The sequence below is a fragment of the Hemibagrus wyckioides genome, linkage group LG19 (genome assembly GCF_019097595.1).
Source record: "Hemibagrus wyckioides isolate EC202008001 linkage group LG19, SWU_Hwy_1.0, whole genome shotgun sequence".
NCBI lineage: Eukaryota > Metazoa > Chordata > Actinopteri > Siluriformes > Bagridae > Hemibagrus > Hemibagrus wyckioides.
This window is the reverse complement of record NC_080728.1, coordinates 10,768,574-10,795,112: the sequence shown is the minus strand read 5'-3', so window position 1 is coordinate 10,795,112 and position 26,539 is coordinate 10,768,574. Positions and strand designations below refer to the sequence as shown.

Below are 26,539 nucleotides of genomic sequence, written 5' to 3'. Positions count from 1 at the left end.
CTGTAATTGCCCATCACACACCAAAGCATTAGTTACTAAATACTGAAATACTGACTGTGCTGAATTAGAACTTTTTCCCTCTGAATCTGTAGAGCAGCAAGTTTCTGTTTAAGTCAGTCTGCTTAGATCCTCGCTGGTCATTTGTTTAAAACTGATTCCCAGGACACAGGAGTGTCCAGCACACATTAGTTGTTCTATATGAGTTAACAGGTCAGACTGCCCCGCTGTAGTACTTCACATTTTCTTCTGCCGTGATGCTATTCTTTTCATTTTTAAGCACTTTATGTAGGAAACAATTTACAAGCTACAGACCCTGTCTTTACTTTATCTTTTCTTTTACTTTCTGTAGTGTCCATGCACAAACACTGACCCACACACACACACACAAATGTGTCATTTCAACAGCTACATTGTAAAGTGTTTTACTTTAATAAGTGTTTTTTATATTAAAAAAATATAAAGGCACACAAGTAAATTCCTGAAAAAATAGACTCAGAAATGCGAGTCGGCTCAAAGAGTCGACTCATTCGCAAAAGACTCATAACTTTTGGAATTCTGGAAACAGGAAGTCAGGTCAGGTCACATAATTGTTTACACTGACATCTGTGTAGGCCTCATATGTGCTCTAGCTCTACCACCGTGCTTTTGAATTCTTGGGATTGGTCAGAAAGTGATGATTAATTTTCTGTAGCAGCAGAAAACAAAGTTTATATCAATGCAGTCATTATAAAACAATATCTTTGTTATAGTAACAACTTACACAAGGGCTTGTAAAGCAGGCACTAGACATAAACTTAAAAGATCAATTAAAAGATTTAAATAGGATTACATTTTCTGTGAGGTTTTCTGTTATTTATTCTCCAGTGTCAGAGCTTCATAAGTCAGAGGTAAAAACTAGGGTTTTAGACAGGAAAGTCTTTGTGGGTTCTCAGTCACAAGTCATGCTCTTTGGCTTAGAGAGAGAGAGAAAAAAGAGAGGCTGGTGGTTTATCACTTACCTTATAACAGCTATTAACTTATGATAAAAGATATAAAGTTATAATATAAAACTTATGATATAAAGATGTACACCAACCAGGCATAACATTATGACCACCTGCCTAATATTGTGTTGGTCTCCCTTTGGTTGCCAAAACAGCCCTGACCCATCATGCACTGTGTATTCTGACACCTTTCTATCAGAACCAGCATTAACTTCTTCAGCAATTTAAGCAACAGTCCAGATCAGATCGCACGAGCCAGCCTTCGCTCCCCACGTGTGTCAGTGAGCCTTGGCCGCCCACGATCCTATCACCGGGTCATCACTTCCTTGGACCACTTTTAATAGATACTGACCACTGCAGACCGGGAACACCCCACAAGAGCTGCAGTCTTGGAGATGCTCTGATCCAGTCGTCTAGCCATCACAATTTGGCCCTTGTCAAACTCGCTCAAATCCATACTCTTGCCCATTTCTCCTGCTTCTAACACATCAACTTTGAGGACAAAATGTTCACTTGCTGCCTAATATATCCCACCCACTAACAGGTGCCATGATGAGGCGATTATTCACTTCACCTGTCATAATGTTATGGCTGATCGGTGTACATGTGTTATTCTTTAATTATTAAACACTTGTAATTTATGGCAAACTGCTGTGGTATAAGACAAGTAAACAAGGTAAGTAAAGCTAAACATTTCCTGCTCCCTGTTTTGATACTGTCCATCATCCCTCTGCTGCAGTTTCACCGAACAAAAACAGGTTGAGTTTACTTTAAAATACTTTATAAATACCTTTAAAATGAATCCAAAAAAAATTTGAGTCTGATTTTAAATCATTTATTTGCCAACTGCCAAGGTGACATTTAACAGGATGTACTGTGAAAGCACAGGTGCTGTTTTACATACCAAAACCCCAAAGTTAAAGCTCTTACGCCATTTCTCAATAATTGCAGCAAACCTCTCTCATACATTCAAAATTCATTTGCTTCTGCTCTTACGAGATGGTGTTAAATAGAGCGCAGCCATTAACGGGCATGGGCCTTTGTAATAAGACCAATTACAAACTGTCATATCAGACTCCAAAGAAAATCAATCCATTTATAAAGATGTGTGTCTAAATAACTCAATATGACCATCTGAAGAATGAAATAAAACTCATAATAATACAGGTAAGAAAATAATAATAAAATCATAACATTCAAATTACATACATGCTTAATATACATTCTGATTCTGAATCACAGCATTTATCCAGGAGGAAAGGTTGAAGCACTTATGGCATTTTATAAATTAATCTGAAAAATGTCTACGTACGCTGTCCATCGCAAATCATCCTGTTCATTGTCATTTACATGCACAAATACTATCACGTTTCTGCATCTTTTCCTTACATGACTCAATCTTTATGAAACATTTCATATCAGTGGACATCAAGTGTTTGTAACAAGTTTGTAACAAAAGGATTACAATTTTTTTTTCTTCTGTGGATCTGCTGTGAACTTTCCAGTGCAGGTTAAAATAAAGCTGACAACTTCAAGTGAGAGACCTTCCCCAAGAACAAAAACTATGTGATACTAAACTACTTGAAACGAAATAAGCTATTGCTCAAAAACAATCCGTTTTCATGAGAGAAGTGAAAGGTTCCTGACTTGAACAGCAATGAAACTCACCTGGGACACAACGGTCATACTTCAGCTCTTCCCTGAAAAACTAATCCAGCAGTCAACCTGGCTTTGGTCTAGTTCAGCTCAGGGTCAAGACTGACTAATCTCCACCAAAAAAAAAAGAAAGAAAAGAAAATCCATCATCCATCCATACACACACTTTGTAAAAGTAATAAAATCTGGTTGGAAAATAAAACCTCTAGATTTCCTCTGAAGCATCATTGCAGGAAACAGTGTTGAAAAATAATGAAATACTCTGAAGATATCTAACTTTCAGAACATGGCAATGTTCTCACCATGTGTAGCCTGCATGTCTTTGCAATAAGGTAATTACCAAAATATAGCTTTTATGTAACATGTATGGAAACATACTATTGATCATAGAACATTAAGTAACATGTTTATTATTAACAAAGCAGGTTTCCCTGACCTTGAGGAATATAAGAGCAACAGAGAAAACGGTAACCTGTGAAACATTCCACCTCAAGATGCTCGATGTTGCAGTTAGAACCAGAATCCAGACCAGACTTGGTATGAGTAAACTGACACTGCATTCAGAACTTTAAAAATGGATCAAATGTCAAATGATATGTGCTCTATATAATTAAAACACAGCATGTATTGCTGCCCTTTTGTGCAGATCTGTTGTTTTTCAGCCTTTTTTATTTTATTTTATTTATTTTTTAAAAACTACTTGTAATGAGATCATGGCATCATATCTGCTTCTAAATCTCCAAAAAAGGGCAGTATCTATAAGAAACTTTAAGGTGGAAAGACATTTTGGATTATTGCAGCGGTTGGTCCAGCCTCCACCACAAGGGGGGAATAACGAGCAGCCTCTCATCATCAGAACCTCCCCTCTTTTCTTCTCTCAGTCTCGCTTTCTTCCTCTCCACTCTTTTTATTTCCTCTGGTCACTGAATGTCCTCCACGTAATTAGCTGGGTAGAGTCCAACCTGGCCATCTTTCAGGCGTCCTTTGCACCACCCCTGCTCATCCTCCTCTCCGATTTTAATAAATTCATCACCTTTCAGAACAGGGAGAATGATGGAAATTGAGACAGAGGCACATTATAGACTTGACCACAATACATTCAACAAGAACTGATGCAAAATTAATGAATTTACAGGAGTGACACAAATAACATCATAAGGATTTGTTGCTGTATTTGCACCAGTTGACCATGTCACCACCTACTGGCAAAATGATAACTGATTAACTGCTGATTGGAAGAAGTCACATGGACTTAGCAATTTGTGGACTATAGTCCTCATAGGTGAACTGCTGATTAGACATATAGATATAGAGCCAGACTCATGGCGGAAAATAGTTTGTGTCTATTTCTCAAGGCCTAATCAGCCATGTTTTAAATGCCCTGCATGCTATATCTAAACCCAACTATCCCACTTAGAGAGTATTTCAAAACATAGGAGTCTTTATTCATCTAACATTCATTTGAGACACAAATAGTTATGTGTTTAAGTCTGGCTTCTTCTTTGAAATCAGTTAAAAAGTTGCCTCCTGTATGTCTGTAAATCCATAGACACCATCACCACTGTACTGTATATGATTTTGGTGAGTGGTATGATGTGCAAAATCTGAACTGAGTACTATTAGGCACTGTTGGTGCCAGACTAAATGAAAAAACATACAGTTATAGTTTTATATTGGTAATAATTTATTCCTTTATGTAGTGGAGAAAAACCTCTACAAGATTCGCTGTGTTTTCACCCTGATGCTCATGTACCTGCTTTGAAGCTCAGCTCATCCTGCTCCTGGCCCTCATAGTCATATAGAGCTCGTACAGGAACCGAAACCCTGGGAGAACCTGGCTCGTCCTCAAACGGATTCCCATTTCCATTGGTGTCTGCTGCAAAAGGGTTCCCGGTCTCTTCATCTGACGAATCCCGTGTCTTCTCCACATTGCTGGTACTGTGAGAAAAGTCACCACCATTAAACCATGGAAAACTGGTAGCTATCAGAACAGGATATGCAGACTGGCAGCAGTCAACAATCAAACAACATCAACATAACATGTCAACAATGTAATCAGAACTTGTAAAAGAAGCAGGAAGTCAAAAAAAAAAAAAAAAATCAGAGACAAGGAACAAAGTAAAATAACCCAAGTGAAAGAAATTGAGAAACACAAACAAACCCAAGCAAAAGCCCATGCACATGCCACAGTATCACCACACAGAAGCTCAGGCTCTCGCTTCATGAACAGCAATACCTGTTTATCATCATGACATTTACAAGGCTGAAACAGCAAGACTGATTACACCAGAATACAAGCACTGTTTTTAAATGCTGGTTCAAAACCACAATGCAAGCATTAAGGAGAAGGACACTCCACTTAAAGCCCAGGAACTGTCTGGATTCTTTTAAAATGTCCACAGAGGGAAGAAAACAAACATAAGCAACAAATAAACTGAGAAAAGAAATCAGAGAAACACAGAGCACTGTTACAGTCAGATCGCCTTGCATCAAACACACCCGATTTTGCACATTTGCTACGATTAAATTAAAAACACTTATTAAATCAATGAACTTCTCGTTGTGGAAGTTTGGAGAGAATAGCACACTTGTAGCCACTGGGCAAGAGTGAAATGATTAACAATTTATTTGCACTGCTGTGCAACAGGACCCAGTGCTGTTCGTGAAGCATAAAAGAGGAAGAGCCCCAATCATTCGTTACATTAAGTATTCTTAATAAAATCTAGCTAAAGAGAAGATAATTTTACTGTGCATAAATAATTAAAAAGAACATTTAGACTTATGATACATGAATGGTACTGCATCTGTGTTATTTACTAGTTTACTGCTCAATTGTCTCTATGGGCGGCTAATTATAAATGATTTTAAATATTTGAAACTCATTTTTTGAACAAGCCTAGCCTATAGTCTTTTGTCGCCCATGTGCATTTTTTGGTACTGATCAAAAAAGATCTGACTGAACAGTTGCATAGCTCATGATCAGGTTACACTGTGGAAGAAAAAACACAGAGCACAGTGTGCATGCGTTTATTAACACATGATCTACACTGTGCAACCATGCAGGGAAATAACAGGCACCTGAAAGACAGAACTGAGGAATAAATCAGCCAAAAGGAAACAAATATGATGGGTGTAAGACAACACAGCAAAAGAAAGTAGATATGCAGTGAACAAGAGCAGAACAGGAGCAGGTGCTTTCTGTTCACCAACATTTTGGCAACAACTTCCTCTTTTTTCACACTGGCTGGACTGCTGTTGGGCTGCGCTGGTGGCGTCTCCTCTTCATCATCCTCATCGTCAAATGGGTTTAAGCCCACTGCTTCCGTGCTACTGGGCACAGTCAAGCTAATAACATGAAGAAAAGCAGGGATGTGATACATACATATAAGCACACGAGTTCTTTGTACAGTATAGCACCACAATACAGCTTCTGCATCAAAAAGACATCAAAACAATTAGAACAACCTCAAATCAACAGTGTGATCACTGTAATAAGGATAACTTCACGCAATAAGACTTATGACTAAATTAAGTCAAGTCTTCCCACTCAAACAATGTTGTCAGCTTTCCTGGACTCCCTATAGAGAACCATATACCACAAAACAAACAACAAGGTAATGTTTCAAACACCAGTTTGATATAGCTATTAAACTGAACAGATAAAATCTGGGCATGTGCAATTTTTCGTAACAAATGGAGCAAAGTAGCCTCTATCTGTGAACAAATAAGTGAGAATCTGACAGGCCAGGTTTTTCACAACATTTTTACCAACAAGGCAACCGGCTCTCTTTACAGAGAAACGATCTGCAAACTGATCTGCCTCAAAGACACATACCTGTGAGATCAGACAGTGGCAATTTGTGAGACAACGCTCAAAGAATTATGATGAATTAGTTACTAAAGATAAACTAATGAATCTCCCTTAATGTTATTCTTTCATCAATCGCTGCATCAGGTCATTTTATTGTCTTGTGCACCGAAGCACAATGAAATAAATTACTTGCATGCCTTTCTTCAAGACTAGACATACAATAGCAACAGATAAAACAATACCATTGCAGTGTAACTGGCTGGGCATGTTTATGTGAGCATGTTTATCTATGTGTTTCGCATGGGAAATGTTTACAGAGAGGTAAAAACTATGCTTTCAAAATCACTAATATACATGTGAAAGGAGTCCAGGTCCAGGCTCAGCCTACTAGGTTAAATAAAGGTTAAGCACTCCTGGCATGCTTCACATTCTTATAGGTAACTCCCCCTGTGAGCACAAACACACACACACTTCAGACAAGGCCCTATGGAGGGGAGGAAGCCAGATAAAAGTTTCTTAAACAGGTATTTCACACTAAGTCGCACCTGTTGTATAATTAGCAGTTGGAGGGAAAAAGGTATTTTACAGCAAACCTGCAACCTTTGTCTAATTTGGAATATGACGCTACATTTCCTGCAGATCTTATGAGTCAGTGTTTCTATGGAAACACTAGGCATATCTAAACACATCTTGTTCAGCCATCTATTTAGAAATGCGAATAGATATTAAAGATAAAGGAGAATAATTATAATTACAAGACATACGCATAGCATTTTTCATGCTTTGAGATTATACTTTGTGATTGCTGTGATTTCGATACAATGCACTAAGAAAAAGAAAACGAAAAAAAAAAACCTACACAAATCCTTAATAAATAATTCCGGTAGGAATTTGTAAATTAAGCTTAAAATGTGAAAGAGGATAATGTGGGTTTAGATACCTATAGTTTTTAAGAAAAGTTGTGTTATAGCTGTATAATTTAAATGCGTATAGGTAATGCTCAGCAACTGCTACTGTGGTTCCAATGTACAGCAAATTATGTAAAGCAATGTAAAGCAAACAGTTTAAAAATGCTAGATTTTCCTGATTTTACAGCTGTGTAGCTCTAAACAGGTGACAGTTCTTTGGGCATCCTAAAATCTAAAAACATATACATAAGTTCTGCGTAAACAGCCATTCACTCACGCTCAAAGTGAGTATAGAGGCAGACACTCCATGGCAAAGTGACCCTCTTTCAGTGAGAAAGCAGAACAGACTGCTTACCTGTTATTGGTCTTGGCTGCTCGTTCTCCTGTTTGATTGATGCCTGTAAGCGTTACTTCATCGCCTGGCTTCTTTTTTTCTCTCCGACTCAGCATCCGATTTAAGTCTACAGACCAGTCCTAATACACACAAACACAGTCACTAGTACAGCAGAAAAGAGGGCTGCTCTGCCTACATATCAAATTATATCTCTCAATCAGTACAACTGAATGAGCAAACATACACTGCACACACACACACCACACATATATACACATACACATATCAGGGCCCACACACTGATAAGCAGCTCAGTAAAGAGTAATACAGCCCAGATACAATCAGGACCTCAGCCAAATGCAAAAGCCACATTCCCTAGCTGCTGTGAGTCCAAACACACGGATGTAAATGTTCACCTAACATTTGAGAAGTATATTAACAGTCTAAGCTAGGTACGCATGAAGTGAATTCAAATTGAACATGCTAAATTCAATTTGAACAGAATAGTACATTCAATCATTCTGCACTTCAATACTCACTTGTTTACAATACATTCAGTATATGGTGACTTATATGATTATACAGTATATACCCATTAGTTTCCCCCTGATTAAATTACACAATTCATATGCCAGATAAATTCATCATTCTACTGTAGCTTATTGTATTGTAATATGTGCCAAATTTAATGAATTTAATTTGCTTTTGAGGTTAAAACTCCCATGAAATAAGGGGAATGTACACCACACTTATTGTTACTAGCACATTAGAACTTACATGCCGCTTAAAATGACACCTCATCTGTGTTAAATTAGGACAGATAATATTACAGACAAACACACAAAATCTAAATGTGGTAAATGTAAACAACACAAAGGTAAAGACAAGAACCCAGAAACCGTTGTGACAGCAGCATTAAAGTCAGCTGTGGACAACTCACTATAATGGACCTTCTCTTATGGAAACGTGACTGTGATAAGTCCACCTTCTGGATTAGAGCAGAGAGGGAGTGGGTTAGTCAGAAAAATACCAGACTCCCGGGGAAATTAACACCATTTTCCAGCAGACCACATGCTGATCTGCAATCTTTAATAGAAGCTGTTTCTTGATTAAAGACTGATCCACATGCTGTGTTGTGAAGGTGGAAAAGAAGGGTATTTTTTAAATTAAATAAAAAATCATGAAGTTTTTGACTGAGTATGGATACTTATATATTCTTGATAAGGTGACTATATGTAAAGAACTATTGTTGAATTGGTGAGAAAGCACTATGACAACTTATTTAGCTATTTGAGTCAATTGTAAGTTGGGAATATTATATTCTGTATAAAGTCTTACAAATTTATGTTTCTTTTTACTGCAAGCTGTGCTTTTTGTTTATTGTAAAATTTGATCAGGGATTAATCTTCCTCCATTGTTTCTCCCTTTCTCCTCCTATAGAACTCAGACAACTTGAGGTGTGTGCATAAGAGCACATGGAAAAAGTCTATGGTCTCTGGCCACAGCAAATACAGGTGAATCATACAGGTGCTCACACACACACAGAGCACCACGCCAGCAGAAACCGTGCTGTTTGTGACTCATAGCAATTATTAAAACTCATCTCTTGAAGCCATTGAAGAATTTCTGTAATGATCATCCATTTGTTATTTAACCTCGTATGGAATAACCCAGTTGGCACAAAAAAGACGCAGAGAGTCAATGTGACACAGCCAGTGTTCCCGTAGCACTTATGTAAAGACTGGATTAAAAGAAGCCTAGATCTGGCACCAGACTCATTTCTCTGATATAAAAAGTTTATGTCCTGTGGTTTTTCCTTCAGACTATTAAGGATAAGTGTGTAAAAAAGTTAAAAAGAAACAGAAAAAGAAAAAGAAAGAAACAAGAGAGGGAGAAAAGTTTGATTCATTATGCACTCAAGAAAAGCAGATGCAAATTTTGGCTGATTGTGCACAACTGGGCAAACCCTGACAGACTGGTTCTCTCTCTTCCTGCAGAAACTGAGACAGAAAGATAAAATTACTCTGAACAAAAAGCCGTATTACTCTTTAATAACGGAGGTTTCCTCAGTGTAAAAAGACTTCTTAGAGATTAGATACTTTCTGAGTGTCTCATACTAGTCTGACCACTTTAGTGCTTTTACTACAGTGTCTTATAGTGAGTGGGGGTGTGTTTTTGTGTGTGAAGTGGGAGTGTACCTCAAACTGAGGCCAGTTCATCGGCATGCCTGGGCCATGGTTGGAACGGAACCATTTCAGATCTTCCCCTGTGTCGGCTGCCTGGATTGTGTCCTCCAATGTCTGGTACACGTCCTGGAACCTGAGTGATGAAAACTACACTTTCAGACACCACATAGTGCAACGGATCAGCATGAAAGTGAAAAACTACTTTAATTGAAGTACTGAGTTTTTGTCATTCAGTGTGGTTATAGAAGTAGTTTAAGGGCAGTGCAATAATTTCTTACTATTTACCCATTTATACCACAGTGATGCTGAATTCTTCAATCTGAGTGATTAGAACGAGTGTATTATTTTCATATAACAGCATGGCTCAGACAGTAGTTCTGGCTGATTAATCTTTTACTTTTTCCAATATGTGCTTATTCCAAAACTTATAATCATTGATGTGGTTTTTGTTAGGAGACATTTAACATTTATGAAAGGAGTCTTGGCTAAAAGTGCCATCACACTGTTTTGCACATCACAGGAACATTTTTGGTAAAATGATTAAAAGGTAAAGTTGTTGTATTTTGAGAGCTAAAGAAAGAGTCAGACAGAGAGACAGAGAGAGAAAGAGACAGATTCAGAAAGCAAAAGAAATTGTGTCCATTGTGTATCCTGCAGTCATCTGAACATTTTCTCTTTGGCATGTTCTTAAATAAACACCTCTCTTTGCTCTGCAGCATAAAATTTGTGAAGGTCCAGCTACAAAACCTACAAAAGTCCTGCATAAGCAGCTAACACAAACGACGACAACTATAGTTACCTTTCAAATCTTGACCATAAGTGATTAGTTCAAGCCTACAAATTGCTAAACACCACTCTGAAGTGGTTATGGTGTTTCACAGTGACACTTCGTCTGCTCTCTCTCTCTTCTGTTCACTCTGTCTGACACCTGAAGGCCCCTGCTGTACGCAGTGCTGTTGTCTGACTGCATTACTATCTGTTAGGTGTTGTAACTGTCTGACAGCGTTTCTATTTCTATTATATTTATTCTGCTCAACAGAGACAAATAGTTACAGTTAACATTGTGAACCTGTGGACCAGGTATTTTTCAGTCCTGACCTGCCATTTAGTGCATCATGTGCATAGACCTGGAGTGTATGTGAATGAGAAAACTGTTATGCATACTGTTTGAAGATGGCCAAAAAGAGTGTTTATTACTTACTTGTGATTGGTAGAGAGGTCGAGGTGTTGTTTAACATCCAGCAAAAGTTCTTTGAAGAAGTGCAGTCTCTTGTCCTCAAACTGCTGCCACTGCTCAAACACCTGCTCCATGTTCTCCATGTACTGAGGTGTTACCTTATCCAGCTCCTCCAGGGCCTTCTCATAGCGCTCCTTAGACTGATGCATGCAGCACACACATTCACACCAGGACATTACATAATGCCTTCTATTACTGTTTTAATATACGTAGCAAAGTGTGCAAAGTATACTTTGCAAAGTAAACCTAAACTAATTAGAGCCTAAGAAATGTGACTACTCACAAAACCAACAAAACGCATTTAAGACATTACACTATGATCTCCTCAACCTCTTTGCTTAAGCAAGTGACCAATTTTCACATTACAAACACACAGTGTAGAGCAATCGGTATTATAAAGCTATAAGCATTCAAATATTAAATCTTTAAACCTATTAAGTTGAATGCAAGCCCTAGTTGCTCATTTTTATGCTTGAAATTATTCCATTGTAAATAACAAGTAACGTTCCAAGTAAGCAAAACCTGGCTCAGTTAACCCTCACTGCTTCAGGGGCACTGCATCATAGCTGCCCTTGTGCGTTGAACCAAACTTTGTAAGCTAGGATATGTGAGGAAAAGAATTCCACTGTGTTGTAATGAAATGTGTGGCAGTAATAAAGGCTTTTTCTCCTTCTAATGGCACAATGTGCAAGCAGCATCTAAAACACTAGGATTAAAAAGGAGCCTTTACCAAACTACAATTCACCTGAATGTCTTAAATACTTATTTGCAAGCATGTCTGCACATGCACTTATACACACCTTTTGCACATCCTGCTGGCACTTCTCTACTTTGTCTTGGAGCTTTTTCTGGGACTCAGGATTGTTGCTCTCCAGCTTACTGTTGTTCTCCCTGGTGGTGGCCAACTTTTCTTCCTTACAGGCTGTGTGGTAGGCCTTCTTCATCAAATCCACCTAAGGAAATAGAGACAGGGTTGCTCATTAAAACAAATGACACTCTAAAAGTGTGTCTTCTTCAGTGTTTTTGCATTGGCATACTGGTGTATATCAAGATAAGGTAAGTTTAAATACAAAGGTGTCTGCTGAAAGGCCAAAAGCAATGTAACAGTCTGACAGCACAATGGGACTCAGGAAGTCACCACCTGTAAATCAGTACACAAAAACCCAATAATATTTGTAAATAACATGAGTGTTACACAAACAGCTTCAGGCCATGAAAACACAGTTAAAGTTAATGTAGAATAAAACATTTTGTTCGGTAACTTGAGAGAGGGTCTTAAGAAGTTTATCTCCTCTGAGGATACACACACCCTGCAAAAATCTTGCTCAACATTTAAATAGCTAGCAAACCCGCTCTTTCATACACTGGAGTTGAATAAACCTCCCAGACACTGCTGTAGACACAGCATCCATCATTATTCTATAAGGAGTTTCTTTAATGCACTTCACTCTCCATTAATATTGAGTAAATCTATTTTAGTGGAACTGCCAGCTTGTCCACACAAATGCATTTTAAATATTGTAATATGACACACATATTTATTATTAATCACATTTATTGCACCAATTCATTGTTGAAAGAGTAGGATAAATAGAGCACTGAAGCTGGAAATATGGCCTATTTATGACTGATAAGTGAAGGGTGGTCTGGTGCGCTCTTGGATGAAGCTTAAATATTGTATTTTAATTATTATTCATTTTTCTTTTACATTTTGGCTACAGAAAAGTATAGAAACTATAGAACTAAAGAAAAGACAGCTCAGTTTACTGGTTTTATACAAGACTAGTAGCATGAGTGAATTTGCGTTTCTGTAGTGGAAATGCAGTTTGGGTAACTTCCAGTTGGTCCAAGCACCCTGTTGGTAACTTTTAAAGTGCAAGTCGAACTTTTCCATTTGAGGAAATAACAACAGTATGTATAGTCATACCTCTTTAAGTTTCTTGGCCCAAGGTTTTTGAGCTTTGCGAAAGCCATCTTCAGCCTCTTTGGTTTCCTTCAGCCCGCCGATCATCTGCTTGTGGTAGGCGTCTTTCTGCCAGTTTTTCACTTTTTCAAAGTCCTCCCCCATGAGAACACCCTTTATTTCCATATGGAGATCACTGACCTTCTCCGCTTCTGTCATCAGGGCACACCAGCCCCGCTCCACCGTCCCATACTGAGGCCCTGCAATACAACAGCACATCGTACAAATCAGCCCAACGGCTCTAATCAGCAACACAAGGACTCAGGATAGCCAGAGAGGAAAAAACAGTCTGTTGCCAAAATTCAATTTCCCTACCACAATGAAGTACACAAATCAATTCAGGAACGTAAACAATGCTACCAACACTGAGGTCAGTTACGCCTAATGCAGGAGAATAAAACAACAATAAGTAATTTGGAGAACAGCTTCTCCAAAAAAAACACAAACAACCAAGGGAGTGGCTCTAACAGTAATGGCTTTCTGCCTGGAATGTTCCAAACATTCCTTACAGCTCCATAAGTTCCTCACCTTTGTCTATCAGTTGTCTCCAGCGCTTGGCCCATTCAGTCAGTTGCTGTGCATATGCCTTTTCAATGCGGGCTCGCTCGTGAATACAGTTCATCAAGTCGTTACACAGACGATTCCCATCTTCCACCCGCTTTACAGTCCGTTTGTAATTACCAACCTGGGCCACAGAGGAAAAGACAAAAGTAAGTGTCATGTCAACAGTCTAACTGCAAGTGAACAGTGCAATGTGCATGAGTGTATATTACCTCCCAAAAACTGTCACTGGAGACATCAGTCAAAGAGTCAGTGTAGTCAGACATGATTGTCTTTTTTGATTACCTGAAAAAGAAACAATACATTATATTTTGTTGGTGGATACTTACGTACACAGTTAAGGTTCTGGGTTAGTGATCAGAAGGTCGATGGTTCAAGACTCAGCAATGCAAAGCTGCCTTTCTTGGGCCTTTGAGCAAGGCCCTTGACCCTGGCTGTTCCAGAGGTGCTGTACTATTCTAACCCCTGCTTCCTAAAAATTGCATTAAGGATTCAACTAAGGGTCACTTACACCACACCTCCCTTACGGTTATATCCATGCTGGCCTGTAAAACATTAGTGATTTCACAAACCATTCAGGGCTTTGTCAATGTGAATTTATTTTAAATGTTTTGTTGCTTGTCTGACCTGTGGCTCAAATTCAGTACTATGACTTAGGATTACATTTTATGCAATGAAACCTTAATATTCTTTAATGTAGTGTTATAACATCATATACATTATAACAACATATAATGTAGTGTTAACTGTTTCATTCAGGTTTTGCAGGAAAATCAAATAAAATCTACTTGTGCTTCAAATAAGGTAAGAAAGATCCAAAATAAGGTCCAGAGAGATCCCCCGGTGCTGTGATTTTTTTAATTCTTTTTTTTATTTAGTTGCTGCTGTGGAAAACACAACCAACCAGTATCAAAATAATCATATTTATTATCCGTAGCATTTAATCCAAAGTGACTTACAGAAATGTCCTGACCTCTCTGTTGGAATAAAAGGCTATGGTCTATGAATAAGTCTATATTACTGCTCCAAAATGTGATTAAGCAGAGCAAAAAAACAAAACAAAAAACAGACAGTACAAAGTGTTTATTATTAGGTATGCAGATTCACATATATGATATTTGCTTATATAATTATTAACCGGTTTGCCAGGTCACATGAATTGAATGGGTTTATCCAAGTCTTTAGGTCTGTGAATAATATCCTTAAAATGTTCTGGAAAGTTCAGGAATAGAAAGAACATTAGATAGCATTCATGAAATAAAACTGTACTGCTGAACTCATTTAGAGTTAAATGGGTTTCTGGCAGCAAAAACCATTTAAAACCCCTGGTACAATCAATATACTTAAAAATCATGTATAAAGGTAAGTAACTGTGCAATGAGACCTGGCTATAACTCGGCCTGTGCTGTCCTTGAAATCTCAGACAATGTCATTGAGAGCTACAGACTGATCAGCATTTGTAGGGTTTTATTTCACAGTAGTGGAGAGGCGTGCTGCCAAAACCAGTGTACAAATGACAAGGATAAAATCTGCTCCTTATGTTCCACTTCACAGTGCAATAGTGACAGTCACATAAACATGAAGACGCACTGGCTTGACAAGAAACATTTTTCCTAGAGGAAGTGATGAAAAATCCTGCCATTCTTACAGCACACACTTGCCCCTTCAATGCTGATTTACACAACACCGGCCCTACCTTCACAAACACTTGAAGACATTACTACACACACACACACCCTCAACCACAATTTCCTTCATACCCGCTGATGACCTTATCAGAGTAGCAGCAGGGAAATTCATACTTTCCATGATTTTGTTTCTAAAGCAGTATTACACAAAGCCAGGTATAAGATGAGAATCAAGTGGGAAAAAAAGTGGAAGGAAAGTGTTTGTTTCCAATGTGTTTGCAGGCTTAGCAACCATCACCACAGCATGACTTTAAGGCAGTGTATAGTCTTCACACATACACTGACACAAACACTCCCCACATACACAAACAAAGTTTTATGTAAATATCCTGGAAAATGCGCCCTAGAGACTGGTTGTTTTGCGAGAGACGTCCGAGAGGGTCAACTAATCTAAGGAACTTCTAGCCTATAGGCCCCCAATATAAACATGCTCAGCTACAATTAGATGGTCAGCTACAATTAGAGGAGGGAAATGAGGCAGAAATGCCATGGAAGCCAGTGAGCCTAATACCAGATGCACTAACTCAGCTTTAAGTATACACACACACACACACAGGTTTTTATAAGTCAGAGCACACCCTTTGGGAAGCTTTTCCGTTGCTTGGACGAGCGCTGCAACGGAACACTGCTGACAGAGACTCCTCTGTCACACTCATCCACCTCCATTCAAGCACCATTTCCTCTCTTCCCCAGATGACCTCTGGCATCCAAAGCAGTGTCAGCTCCCCGCAGAGCTTAGTCCCCGACTAAGCGTTTTCACACCCTTTAGTCTTTTACTTCATTTGGTGTAGCACAAAAAAAAAAGGTTTGGGCTGAAAAGAGGTCTCAGGGCTGAAAATATACAAGTAAAAGTATATCTTAAAAAGTATATACACACACAAAACTCTTGGAAGAGGAAAAGGATAAACAAATCACTGAACTCTAGCAATCTCCAAGAACACCTAATACAAAATATAAATATAGTCTGTATATAAAAACTAGCTTAAAATGTTTTTGAACTATGAGTTACATTTATTAGTATATTACCCATGTAGATCTCCTGAATATCTGCAGCACTTTAGCTCTCCCATTTGGCTCAGTTTCTTCCTTGCAGGGCATTTTATCAGCTCATATACATACATATATACATACATATACATACATTACATACATTATATATATATATATATATATATATATATATATATATATATATATATAAAATGCAGTTTCCTGCAACCTAAAATACAGCACATTTTATTCCCTATCTACAGCTAGGGCAATTCTGGTCCGAATCTCTTTCAATCTTCAATCATGCTGGAGTTCATTAGGAACACTTTGCTCAGATGGCTGCTTTGGTGTGCCACAGAGTATAAATGTTGTGTTCCTTCAGGCAATCATATAAAACATTTACTCAGTCGTCCATAAAACATTTACTCTTAGGGTGCTCTCACATCTTTCAGTTTGGTTTAATTTCACACTGAACAAAAAAGAAAGAAAGAAAGTAATAAGGAAAGGAGGGTTGGGGTCTTAAAAAGTACTGGGTGTGCACAGAGATCACTGAAAATAAGTGAGTATAGAGAACGCAGAGCCAGTATTAATTAAACAATGTGTTTAGTTTGTTCATTTCGATTTTGTTGGTACAATTACCTAGAGAACAATACATTTGCCTAGAGCTGCAGCGAAGTGCTTTAGCCCAGTTTGCACTTTGCAGCTCAGTTACTCAGTAGCTGTTTCATTTCATTTTACTTCTTGGGTTTGAAAGAGAGTCAGCTACGCTTGAAAAAAAGCCTGTAGCTTGCTGTTTCGTTATGGTCTGTTCGCTGTATTTTGGTGATTGGTGCATTAATTGTGCTTGCTGGAGGTTGGAGCAATTTTAAAAATACTTACTAAACTGTCCTCTTGACTGAACCAAAACGATTCCTGCAACATTCTTGTCACACTTTTTATTGCTAAATTAAAAAATAGTATAGTAAATGAACTGTTATTACTTTGCCATTTGCTATCTATGTGAATGTGGTTCTAGGATTTGGTTTATACACCAAACAGGCATAACATTATGACCACCTGCCTAATATTGTGTTGGTCACCCTCTTGCTGCCAAAACAGCCCTGACCCGTCATGCACGGTGTATTCTGACACCTTTCTATCAGAACCAGCATTAACTTCTTCAGCAATTTGATCAACAGTAGCTCGTCTGTTGGATCGGATCACACGGGTCAGCCTTTGCTCCCCATGTGCATCAGTGAGCCTTGACCGTCCATGACCCTGTCGCCGGTTCACCATTGTTCCTTCCCTTGACAACTTTTGATAGATACTGACCACTGCAGACCGGGAACACCCCACAAGAGCTGCAGTGTTGGAGATACTATGATCCAGTTGTCTAGCCATCACAATTTGGTCCTTGTCAAACCCATACGCTTGCCCATTTTTCCTGCTTCTAACACATCAACTTTGAGGACAAAATGTTCACTTGCTGCCTAATATATCCCACCCACTAACAGGTACCATGATGAGGAGATAATCAGTGTTATTCACTTCACCTGTCAGTGCTCATAATGTTTTGCCTGATCGGTGTATATGGTATGGTTTTAATATGGTACATTTGGTTTGGACTTGTGGTTTCTCTTTACACAGCTGAGTATAAATGGCTACAGCACCTAAAAAACAAGTCATTTAAGGCATAATAAAAATACAAGCAAATAATCAACTGACAAAATTGCTGATCAAGAGGGTTCTGAACAATTAGTCTAAATGGAAGCTTAGCTAAAGTATTTACTATTTCTCTCTCTCTCTTCTCAGAACAAAATGAGTGCATGATATATGACAAAATAACATGGGTACACCTGGTCAATGTTATTTTAGTGCTGGTCTATCTCAGGTTATTGTCACTTCAGAAATAGTACCAAGAATATAGAACCTCCCCACACACACACACACACACACACACACACACACACACCCTGGTTGTTAAAGGTGATCCTATATTTATCAGTCAGGAGTTCCCCTTCCAGCAAAAAGAGTCAGTCTTCATATAGGGAGAAAGACTGATGATTATGACTGTGTGTGGCTGATTCATCACCTCTCTTAGTAATATTTTCTTGAATCAGCAGCTTCGAAGTTCCCTCCTACTAAACACAAACACACATTTACATCCTTGGCAACAAGCAACAGTGACGCAAAACAGTTACAAAACACTGGCAGACAGACCAGCTACATTGGATACAAGATTGCACTTGACAGAGAGCAATAAAGGAAGTATATAATCCCAACGCTTCCATCTACAGCGGCTTATTCCATTTTAATAAAATTGACATACCATTGAATATTTCACTGCAGATCTTTCTTTAGACCAACAATTAAACTGAGCAGGTCAGTTCCGGAGTTTGCAGGACAAAAATAAATCAGGTGATGTTGCAATGTCAATTTCATACCTGCAGTATGAATGGTGTGGGGAAAAAACGTAAATAAAACTTCGAAATCAACCAAGAGCCAAACGCAGAGCCAGCCCTAAATACCTAACTGAAAACATTTATTTGTCTCTTTAAATATCCAGAACACAATGCTTTTCTGTGGTGCTACAGTTCTGTCCTCTTGGGCAGTTTAGCACCTATATCTAGAACTGGATCAAGACCAACACACTTTCAGCACAGCGCAATTACTGCATCTTCACCTGTACAAAAAAACACACAGAGGAGGAAAATATTCCAGGGTATTCCATTTAGACAGGCTAAAAGCTGCACATGTGAATCAGAACAAAACCAAACGGCAGTAAAATCTTTACTTTTATTTTTAAAGCTGGATATAAAAATAGCTATATAACCCAAACAGATGACAAATGTGATTCAATATCAGTCCTGCAATGTAAGTGAAGCAGGCCATGCCTCCTTTACTGAAACTGTCAGGTTTTGATTCATGGCTTGATTATTTTCTGATTTATGCCCTGTGTGCACTGTTTTAAATCAAATCACGCCTGATGGACTGATATGAATTCTTCAAGCTTTACACTGCTAGACTCTAAAACAAAATCTTCAGTCTTAAACTTCACTTGCATGTACACAAGGGTTGACAATTTATACTCATAAGCCAGTCCACTGGGCAAATACAGGCTCCAGTATGCTGGCCCAATCACCATAATTTGTCTTGCCCATAAAAATAAATAAATAAATAATAATACGGTTTACAACGTCCTCGATTTACGGCGTTCCGTGGTTATGTCGCCATCTCCGACTTACGGCGTTTGCGATGTTAAAACAAATTTCGCGCGGGAACTAGTCGGCGAGCAGAGCGGACGAATACGTCGTCACGTGGCGCTATATGAGGAAGACGGCAGTATGTGAGTTCCGACTTATGGCGAAACTCGAGTTGGAATGGAATTCCGATGTAAGTCGAGGACCCCCCCCCGTATATGGCAAGTAAGATTGTTAAAATGTTAACACAGTAAGAGAAACCAATGCATATAAGATTATTATCCTCTTCTAACAATCTTTCTACACATTCAAGTAGTACATCCTCAACAAAACTGAGTATGGCTAGTAAAATAGTTCTACCACAATCACATCACCTCAAATAACATATATGCTACATTAAAACTTGTGTTTTGCAATAGTCAGTAAATTGTTTTTACCTTTTCCCAGGAATAGGATAGCTCAGACAATTTTTATGGCTGCTGATTTGTCTGCCTCTGTTGCAAACTTACAAACACTGCAGCCCCTGTGCAGTTTGTTCATTACATAAGCATTAAAAAGCACTAAAGTGTATCTTTTCAACCAGGTCAAGCCATTTGGAGGTCAGAACTGAAATTGTAGGAAAGACTGTAACTGCACACATACACTCACAGAGCAATTTATTAGAAACACTATACTAATACTCTGTAGGGTCTCCATGTGCTCTCAAAACAGCCTAAATTCTTCGTTGAATTCTCCGTCAAACCAGCTTGTCCGGCACCGACAATCATGCCATGAGATCACGTTTTTCCCCATCCCAATGGGTGACGTAAACATTACCTGAAGGTATCGTTCTGTATCTGCATGACTTTAGTACTGCCACATGAATAGCTGATTAGATAATTGCATGAATGAGTAGGTGTAGAGGTACTGCTAATAACGTGCTCTGTGTGTGTGACAGATATGACCTTTCTAATTACATCATCCCGCTGTGAGAAAACAACAGAGAACAGAAACACAAATAAATTCTAGTAAGGACGTGAACTGGCATGTCCACAGAAAGATTTCAGGAAAAAAATGACCATGAATGCTACATGAAAACCTGGCAATCACGCCGCAAGCTATTACATCAAACAGACACACAATATTCTTTTAATGAGACAAAGGCACAACACTCAGTAATCCAGAAGTTCTTATTATGAAGCCGGATTCTTAGGAAATTATAACATGGAAAGCAAACACAGGCCCTGACACAGAGCACTCAATCATGTGAGCAGTGTTGGAAAGACCCGAGGGCGAAGGCATGCTGATAAGCACTGAAGTCATAGAGATTCATGCTTAAACCAAACTCTGTGTGTGTGCCACTCATTTAAAGTACAGATTTCACACACACTACAGTTTAATTTATCAGACATACATTCTCCACATTCTGAGATGTGCTTTATGCTTAAGAGCCTCTGTGGGGAAATCATGTCTCAGACCTTATCACAATGTAATGCATATTTCATGGAGTTTCCAAGAAACCGTGATGAGGCTGAGATTTGAGTGCATGGTGATGTTAGTTGATCATAGGCTTGTCCGAGTTACTGTTCTACATATTTCTAGTGGAGGAAAGAGTGATCTGCATATTACTGTCATCAAGAAACCCATCAAGCTTGAAAATACATTTAGCCAGTGTGAGCACATACACTATATTGCCAAAAGTTTTGAGACATCTGCCTTTACATGCACTTGAATGTAATATGGAGTTGGCCTGGCCTTTGCAGCTATAACAGCTTCAACTCTTCTGGGAAGGCTTTCCCCAAGGTTTAGGAGTGTGTTTATGGGAATTTTTGACCATACCTCTAGAAGTGCATTTGTGAGGTGAGGCATTGATGTTGGACGAGAAGGTCTGGCTCGCAGTCTCCGCTCTTATTCATCCCAAAGGTGTTCTATCAGGTTGAAGTCAGGACAATCAAGTTCCTCCACACCAAACTCACTCATCCATGTCTTTATGGACCTTGCTTTGTGCACTGGTGTGCAGTCATGTTGGAACAGGAAGGGGTCATCCCCAAACTGTTCCCACAAAGTTGGGAGCATGAAATTGTCTAAAATGTCTTGGTATGCTGAAGCATTAAGAGTTCCTTTCACTGGAACTAAGGGGCCAAGCCCAACACCTGAATTCAATGATTTGGAGGGGTGTCCCAAAACCTTTGGCAATATAATGTAAGTCTGAAAATGATCAAAAGAAAAAGACAGATAAAGACTTAAGACTTCCACAAAAATAGAGATAATTACTATGTACCGACAAATGTAAATGTCTTTGAAAGATCCTAGATCATTTAGACAACTTGAGTGAGCCAAACCTCACCTCATCCTGTACCCCCATTCCAAACCTACTCCACCTAATTCAGTTTACTAAACAAACTTTTAAACAAGGAAATGCAGTAAAACTAGCCCTTGAAAGAGCTCATTTCTAGACAGAAATATCTAATTTCTGTATTCTGATCATACTTTTACAATCCTTTAAAGGAGAAACAGTGCATGGGGCTACACCTAAAACCTAAAAGAGTTTATGTGAATTTCTCATAGATAAAGCAACAAGAAAAAAATGTAAGACTACTGGCTTATGTCCAGTATAATACTTTCCATGATAAATGGATCACACTGGAATCTCTACTATGTTCCACCACAAATACATTTCTATATGAGTAAAGAGCTTGTAAACTCGGAATATCTGCCGTAACCAGATTACAGTGTGAGTCGACAGGGAGCAGGCGAATTGGGAATAATGTTAATTAGACGAGATAAACAAATCCTATGATAATGAGTCAGAGTCACCCAGATATTCAGCATTGTTTAAGACCAATTCCACTGGTTTCAGGGCTCTATAACACCATCAGCCATCAGATTTCACAATGCAACAGTACCCAGTACCTCCAACACCACTGACTCTCTCTCTCTCTTTTTCTTTTCTCTCTCTCTCTCGGCATGTTATTTTTAACATTTCTATTTATTTTAGACTTTATTTTCACTATTTTATTGATTTTCACTGATATTACTCCTCTTGCGCTGCTGTGCCAACTTGAATTTCCCCTATAGGTGATTAATAAAGGTGATTAATAAAGGTTCATCTCATCTCAATATTTTTGTTCCAGGATTTTACTGTCCAAGATGTTGAATTCAGAGAAACTTTCCCAACACCAACCTGCACTATCATAACACATTGATACACGGAAAGTTTGGTGCATTTATAACAGCACTAGGTCTGAACACTTGTGTAATGCTTGTAACAAAATCAATAACAAAACCCAACAGGACACTCCCACGAAGTGACCTTTCAACTTTTCTTTTCTTTTCTTTTTTTTTTTTTTTACCTTATTGGGAAATTCCTGCACCATTCCTGTGTAGACACAAGTTGGACAAGGTTCGCTGACCCTACATGACCTCTCATTAATTCCCTCATGCAATTCTGAGTGAGCATCATTTTGTGCAGCTGTACTGTCAGTTACATGCCTTTGACATTTGTGGGAACATCATCAGAGATCTACTGAAATACTGTTGCCTGTGCTACAAATATTCCCCTGAGTTTCCGTCAGCGCCCCAGCTGCTGCAGCTGCCACAGTGCAGAATCAAAATAGCAGACTGTATATTTTGCTTGGTTCATTACAACACAGACTGTTGACTCATGGAATCATTATAAAATAATCCGATAATCATCAGTAATTGATCTCTCATTTTCCCCAATTACAAAGATTTGAATATAACACACACAAACACCATCCACTATCATTCCACTGTTTACAGAGGGATGGTAGATGGAGGGATGAAGTAATGGCCAAATAGATGATAACTATATTATTGTTCAACAACTCCAATCCAAAGACTCACTAACGTAAAACATTTCAAACTTACCGATAAGCTGAATAGAAGTTAGGAAAGTCCTACATGAAACGATTATATGATGGAATGACAGCTGCTGTGTGATGATGATAGATTATGGCATGATTGCAGCTGAGACTGATGATGGAATGAGGGTAGATGTGTGACTGATGATGGAATGAGGGTAGATGTGTGACTGATGATGGAATGAGGGTAGATGTGTGACTGATGATGGAATGAGGGTAGATGTGTGACTGATGATGGAATGAGGGTAGATGTGTGACTGATGATGGAATGAGGGTAGATGTGTGACTGATGATGGAATGAGGGTAGATGTGTGACTGATGATGGAATGAGGGTAGATGTGTGACTGATGATGGAATGAGGGTAGATGTGTGACTGATGATGGAATGAGGGTAGATGTGTGACTGATGATGGAATGAGGGTAGATGTGTGACTGATGATGGAATGAGGGTAGATGTGTTATTGATGATGGAATGAGGGTAGATGTGTTATTGATGATGGATGATGGACTGATGGAAGCTGTGTGATTGTTGATGGATGATGGAAGCATTGTGATGGATGAATAAAGGTAACTTCATCTTTCCTATCAATTATCCTAATTGATAATTGCAGCATTGTGATTGATGGAATAATGGTAGCTGTGTGACTGATGGAATGACAGTACATGTGTGTTTGATGATAAATGATGTAAAGACAGTAGCTATAGTATGATAGGGATTGATGAAGAGTTAAGGGGGTAACTGTAGACCTGTGGTCTGTCCTTCTCTCACCTCTTTGGCATTCTAGTACCGATGGAAAGAATAAGACGTCATAATGAAGGGAAATACTATAAATAACAAAGAGGGGAAAAGTCACACATGATGGCTGTGGGCTTTTCCAGTGAACTTCCTGATTCCCCATACTTGGTGCCTGACGCTTTTTATGCTCAACAAAAGCAGGAACCACTGTGGCACAAGGGTGCTTTCACTTCTTCTTACATTTCACTGTTCCTGAGACGTTAAATCCTTTTTTTAATCACAGTTGAACCAAATTTCTAAACTGTTTGTCTTGAATCTTTCTCGTCAAGGTCATGCTTTATCAAAGTCCAGATTAACACACGCTAACAAATATAGGCTTAGACTGGATGTCCATTTTTAGTAATGACAGCTGATTCACATCATTCAAGGTTCCCTCAAGGTTCCTACTGTGTACACAAACATAGGATAAAGGGCTTTTCAAAAATGACTTCCATCATTAACTTCAACCAACAATCTGACTATCTACTCAGTAAAATACAAGTTAAACATTTTAAAATATTAAATAGGAGACAGGAGTAAACTACAATTCCAATGAAAAATACAGTACATCGTCGACGAACTTTCAGACCGAGGTCTCGCCTGAATCGACTCAATACTCCCTTCGTAGTGCACTACATGACGTATAAAATAACGGCTTCTACGCCTAAAAATAGTGCACTAGATGTCCAGCAGGGGGTGATTTGGTAATACACCCATGAAGACGGGTTAAACATTGCCCTGCCCCGCCTTTCTAATGCTGGCTTAGTCAGCTATCGCAACACCACACACGCTGTCTAATATCCGGAGGAAACGACACAAAAATAAGTAAATAAAAAAATAATTAAAAAAAACATCGTTAAAATTTTACACACAACTTGTTTATAAGAAGGTCAGGTGAATGGCAGATGAACACGGTACACAGAGGTGCAGTGACAGGGCTGTTCAGCAAGCATGGTTTAACATATGTTTGGTTAGATAGTGTAGGTAGTATTAGACTTTAGACTTTTATACATATGAAGAGCTTTTTTAAACAACTAAATCTCTAACTAAACATGGACTAGTTAGCTAGGGCACGTCTCCAAACCAGTCCGTGTCGAGGAACACTGACATTTACCAGACATTTGCCATGTTATAACAAGTTTTTATACTGTGTTTGTATCCTGTACTTAGCGGTCATATTGCTGTCACGGCATTTATTATCAACATCATACAGCTAACCTGATTAAACAGGGAAAAAAGTTATAGGGTAATCTCACGCAGAGTGAAACCATTTAATCACGTAGCTTAACGCTGCTAAGCAGGCTAGCGACCAACGTTAGCTGCCTATTCACAGCCTTCCAACAGACTTACACAAAAATCATTTTAATGACCAAAAAACCCTTGCACACACAATAAACACGGTGTTAGAGGTCTACTTTACCTTGGTCCAAGCTGAACGAGAAATTGTGCGGAAACACGGAGCCTTGTTAAATATGTCGTACGCCTCTTCCCCCTCTTTTTCATAGCCGCTCCATGGCCGAATGCCTGTAGAGGCAGCAGTGATGGCTCGCGACTCGTGATGGAATCGATTCCTTTTGAATGACTCTTTTTTTGTAAAGGAAGTTGCGAGAATTGATTCATTAGCATGAACGAATATTTGGATTTTTAAAAAAAAACAAAAAAAACATTAGGATTTGTTATTACATTACATCGCTCAAAAAAGGTCTGATTAGCAGTCTACACATAATTCTTGCATATTGTTCTTGGCGCTTGAGGAAATGAATCAAATACGGGTAGTTCAATACGCAAATGAATGAAATGAATCATCATGCTCCCAACAGGATCGTCCACTGGACGGCTGGGTTGCCAGATTTGATCAACTCGAAATACACCAATCAGGCATAACATTGTGACCACCTGCGTAATATTGTGTTGGTCCCACTTATGCTGCCAAAACAGCCCTGACCTGCCGAGGCATGGACTTCACTAGATCCATGAAGGTGTGCTGTGGTATCTGGCACCAAGATGTTAGCAGCAGATCCCTTAAGTTCTGTAAATTGTGGAGGCCCACCTCATAACTTACAGAACTTAAAGGACACCTACAGGACTCAAAGGATGCTTACAACACTTAATGGAAACTTTTGATAGATACTGACCACTGCAGACTGGGAAACACCTCACAAGAGCTGCAGTTTTGGAGATACTATGATCAAGTTGTCTAGCCATCACAATTTGGCCCTTTGTCAAACTCGCTCAAATCCTTACGCCTGCCCATTTTTCCTGCTTCTAACACATCAACTTTGAGGACAAAATGTTCACTTGCTGCCTAATATATCCCACCCACTAACAGGTACCATGATGAGGACATAAGTCTTATTCACTTCACCTGGCAGTGCTCATAATGTTATGCTTGATCAGTGTACACAC

General features: G+C 38.8%; 1 protein-coding gene across 3 annotated transcripts; it reads right to left on the bottom strand.

Moving 5' to 3' along the window:
• Positions 1-1,802: 1,802 nt before the first annotated feature.
• Positions 1,803-25,706, bottom strand: pacsin2 (protein kinase C and casein kinase substrate in neurons 2). 3 transcript variants are annotated; one of them, XM_058416779.1, is made up of 12 exons: positions 25,554-25,651; positions 21,315-21,683; positions 13,852-13,924; positions 13,607-13,763; positions 13,043-13,278; positions 11,916-12,068; positions 11,080-11,255; positions 9,891-10,011; positions 7,714-7,832; positions 5,850-5,984; positions 4,393-4,577; positions 1,803-3,672 (listed from the first exon to the last, which is right to left on the bottom strand). In XM_058416779.1, the coding sequence occupies exons 3-12, from the start codon at positions 13,903-13,905 to the stop codon at positions 3,560-3,562; spliced, it is 1,449 nt and encodes a 482-aa protein (XP_058272762.1). In that variant the 5' UTR covers positions 13,906-13,924; positions 21,315-21,683; positions 25,554-25,651; the 3' UTR covers positions 1,803-3,559. The 3 variants fall into 3 exon arrangements, with proteins under 3 accessions (XP_058272762.1, XP_058272761.1, XP_058272763.1); XM_058416778.1 differs by lacking the exon at positions 21,315-21,683 and having other exon boundaries at positions 25,554-25,706; XM_058416780.1 differs by lacking the exons at positions 5,850-5,984; positions 21,315-21,683 and having other exon boundaries at positions 25,554-25,706.
• Positions 25,707-26,539: the final 833 nt, after the last annotated feature.

Excerpts from the sequence above, each read along its gene's own strand:
- pacsin2 (XM_058416778.1), bottom strand. The coding sequence starts at position 13,905 with ATGTCTGACTACACTGACTCTTTGACTGATGTCTCCAGTGACAGTTTT. Across the intron at positions 13,764-13,851 it reads CCAGTGACAGTTTTTGGGAG|GTTGGTAATTACAAACGGAC; the intron begins GTAATATACACT and ends TCTGTGGCCCAG. Across the intron at positions 4,578-5,849 it reads GAGGAAGTTGTTGCCAAAAT|TACCAGCAATGTGGAGAAGA; the intron begins GTTGGTGAACAG and ends CTTTTCTCACAG.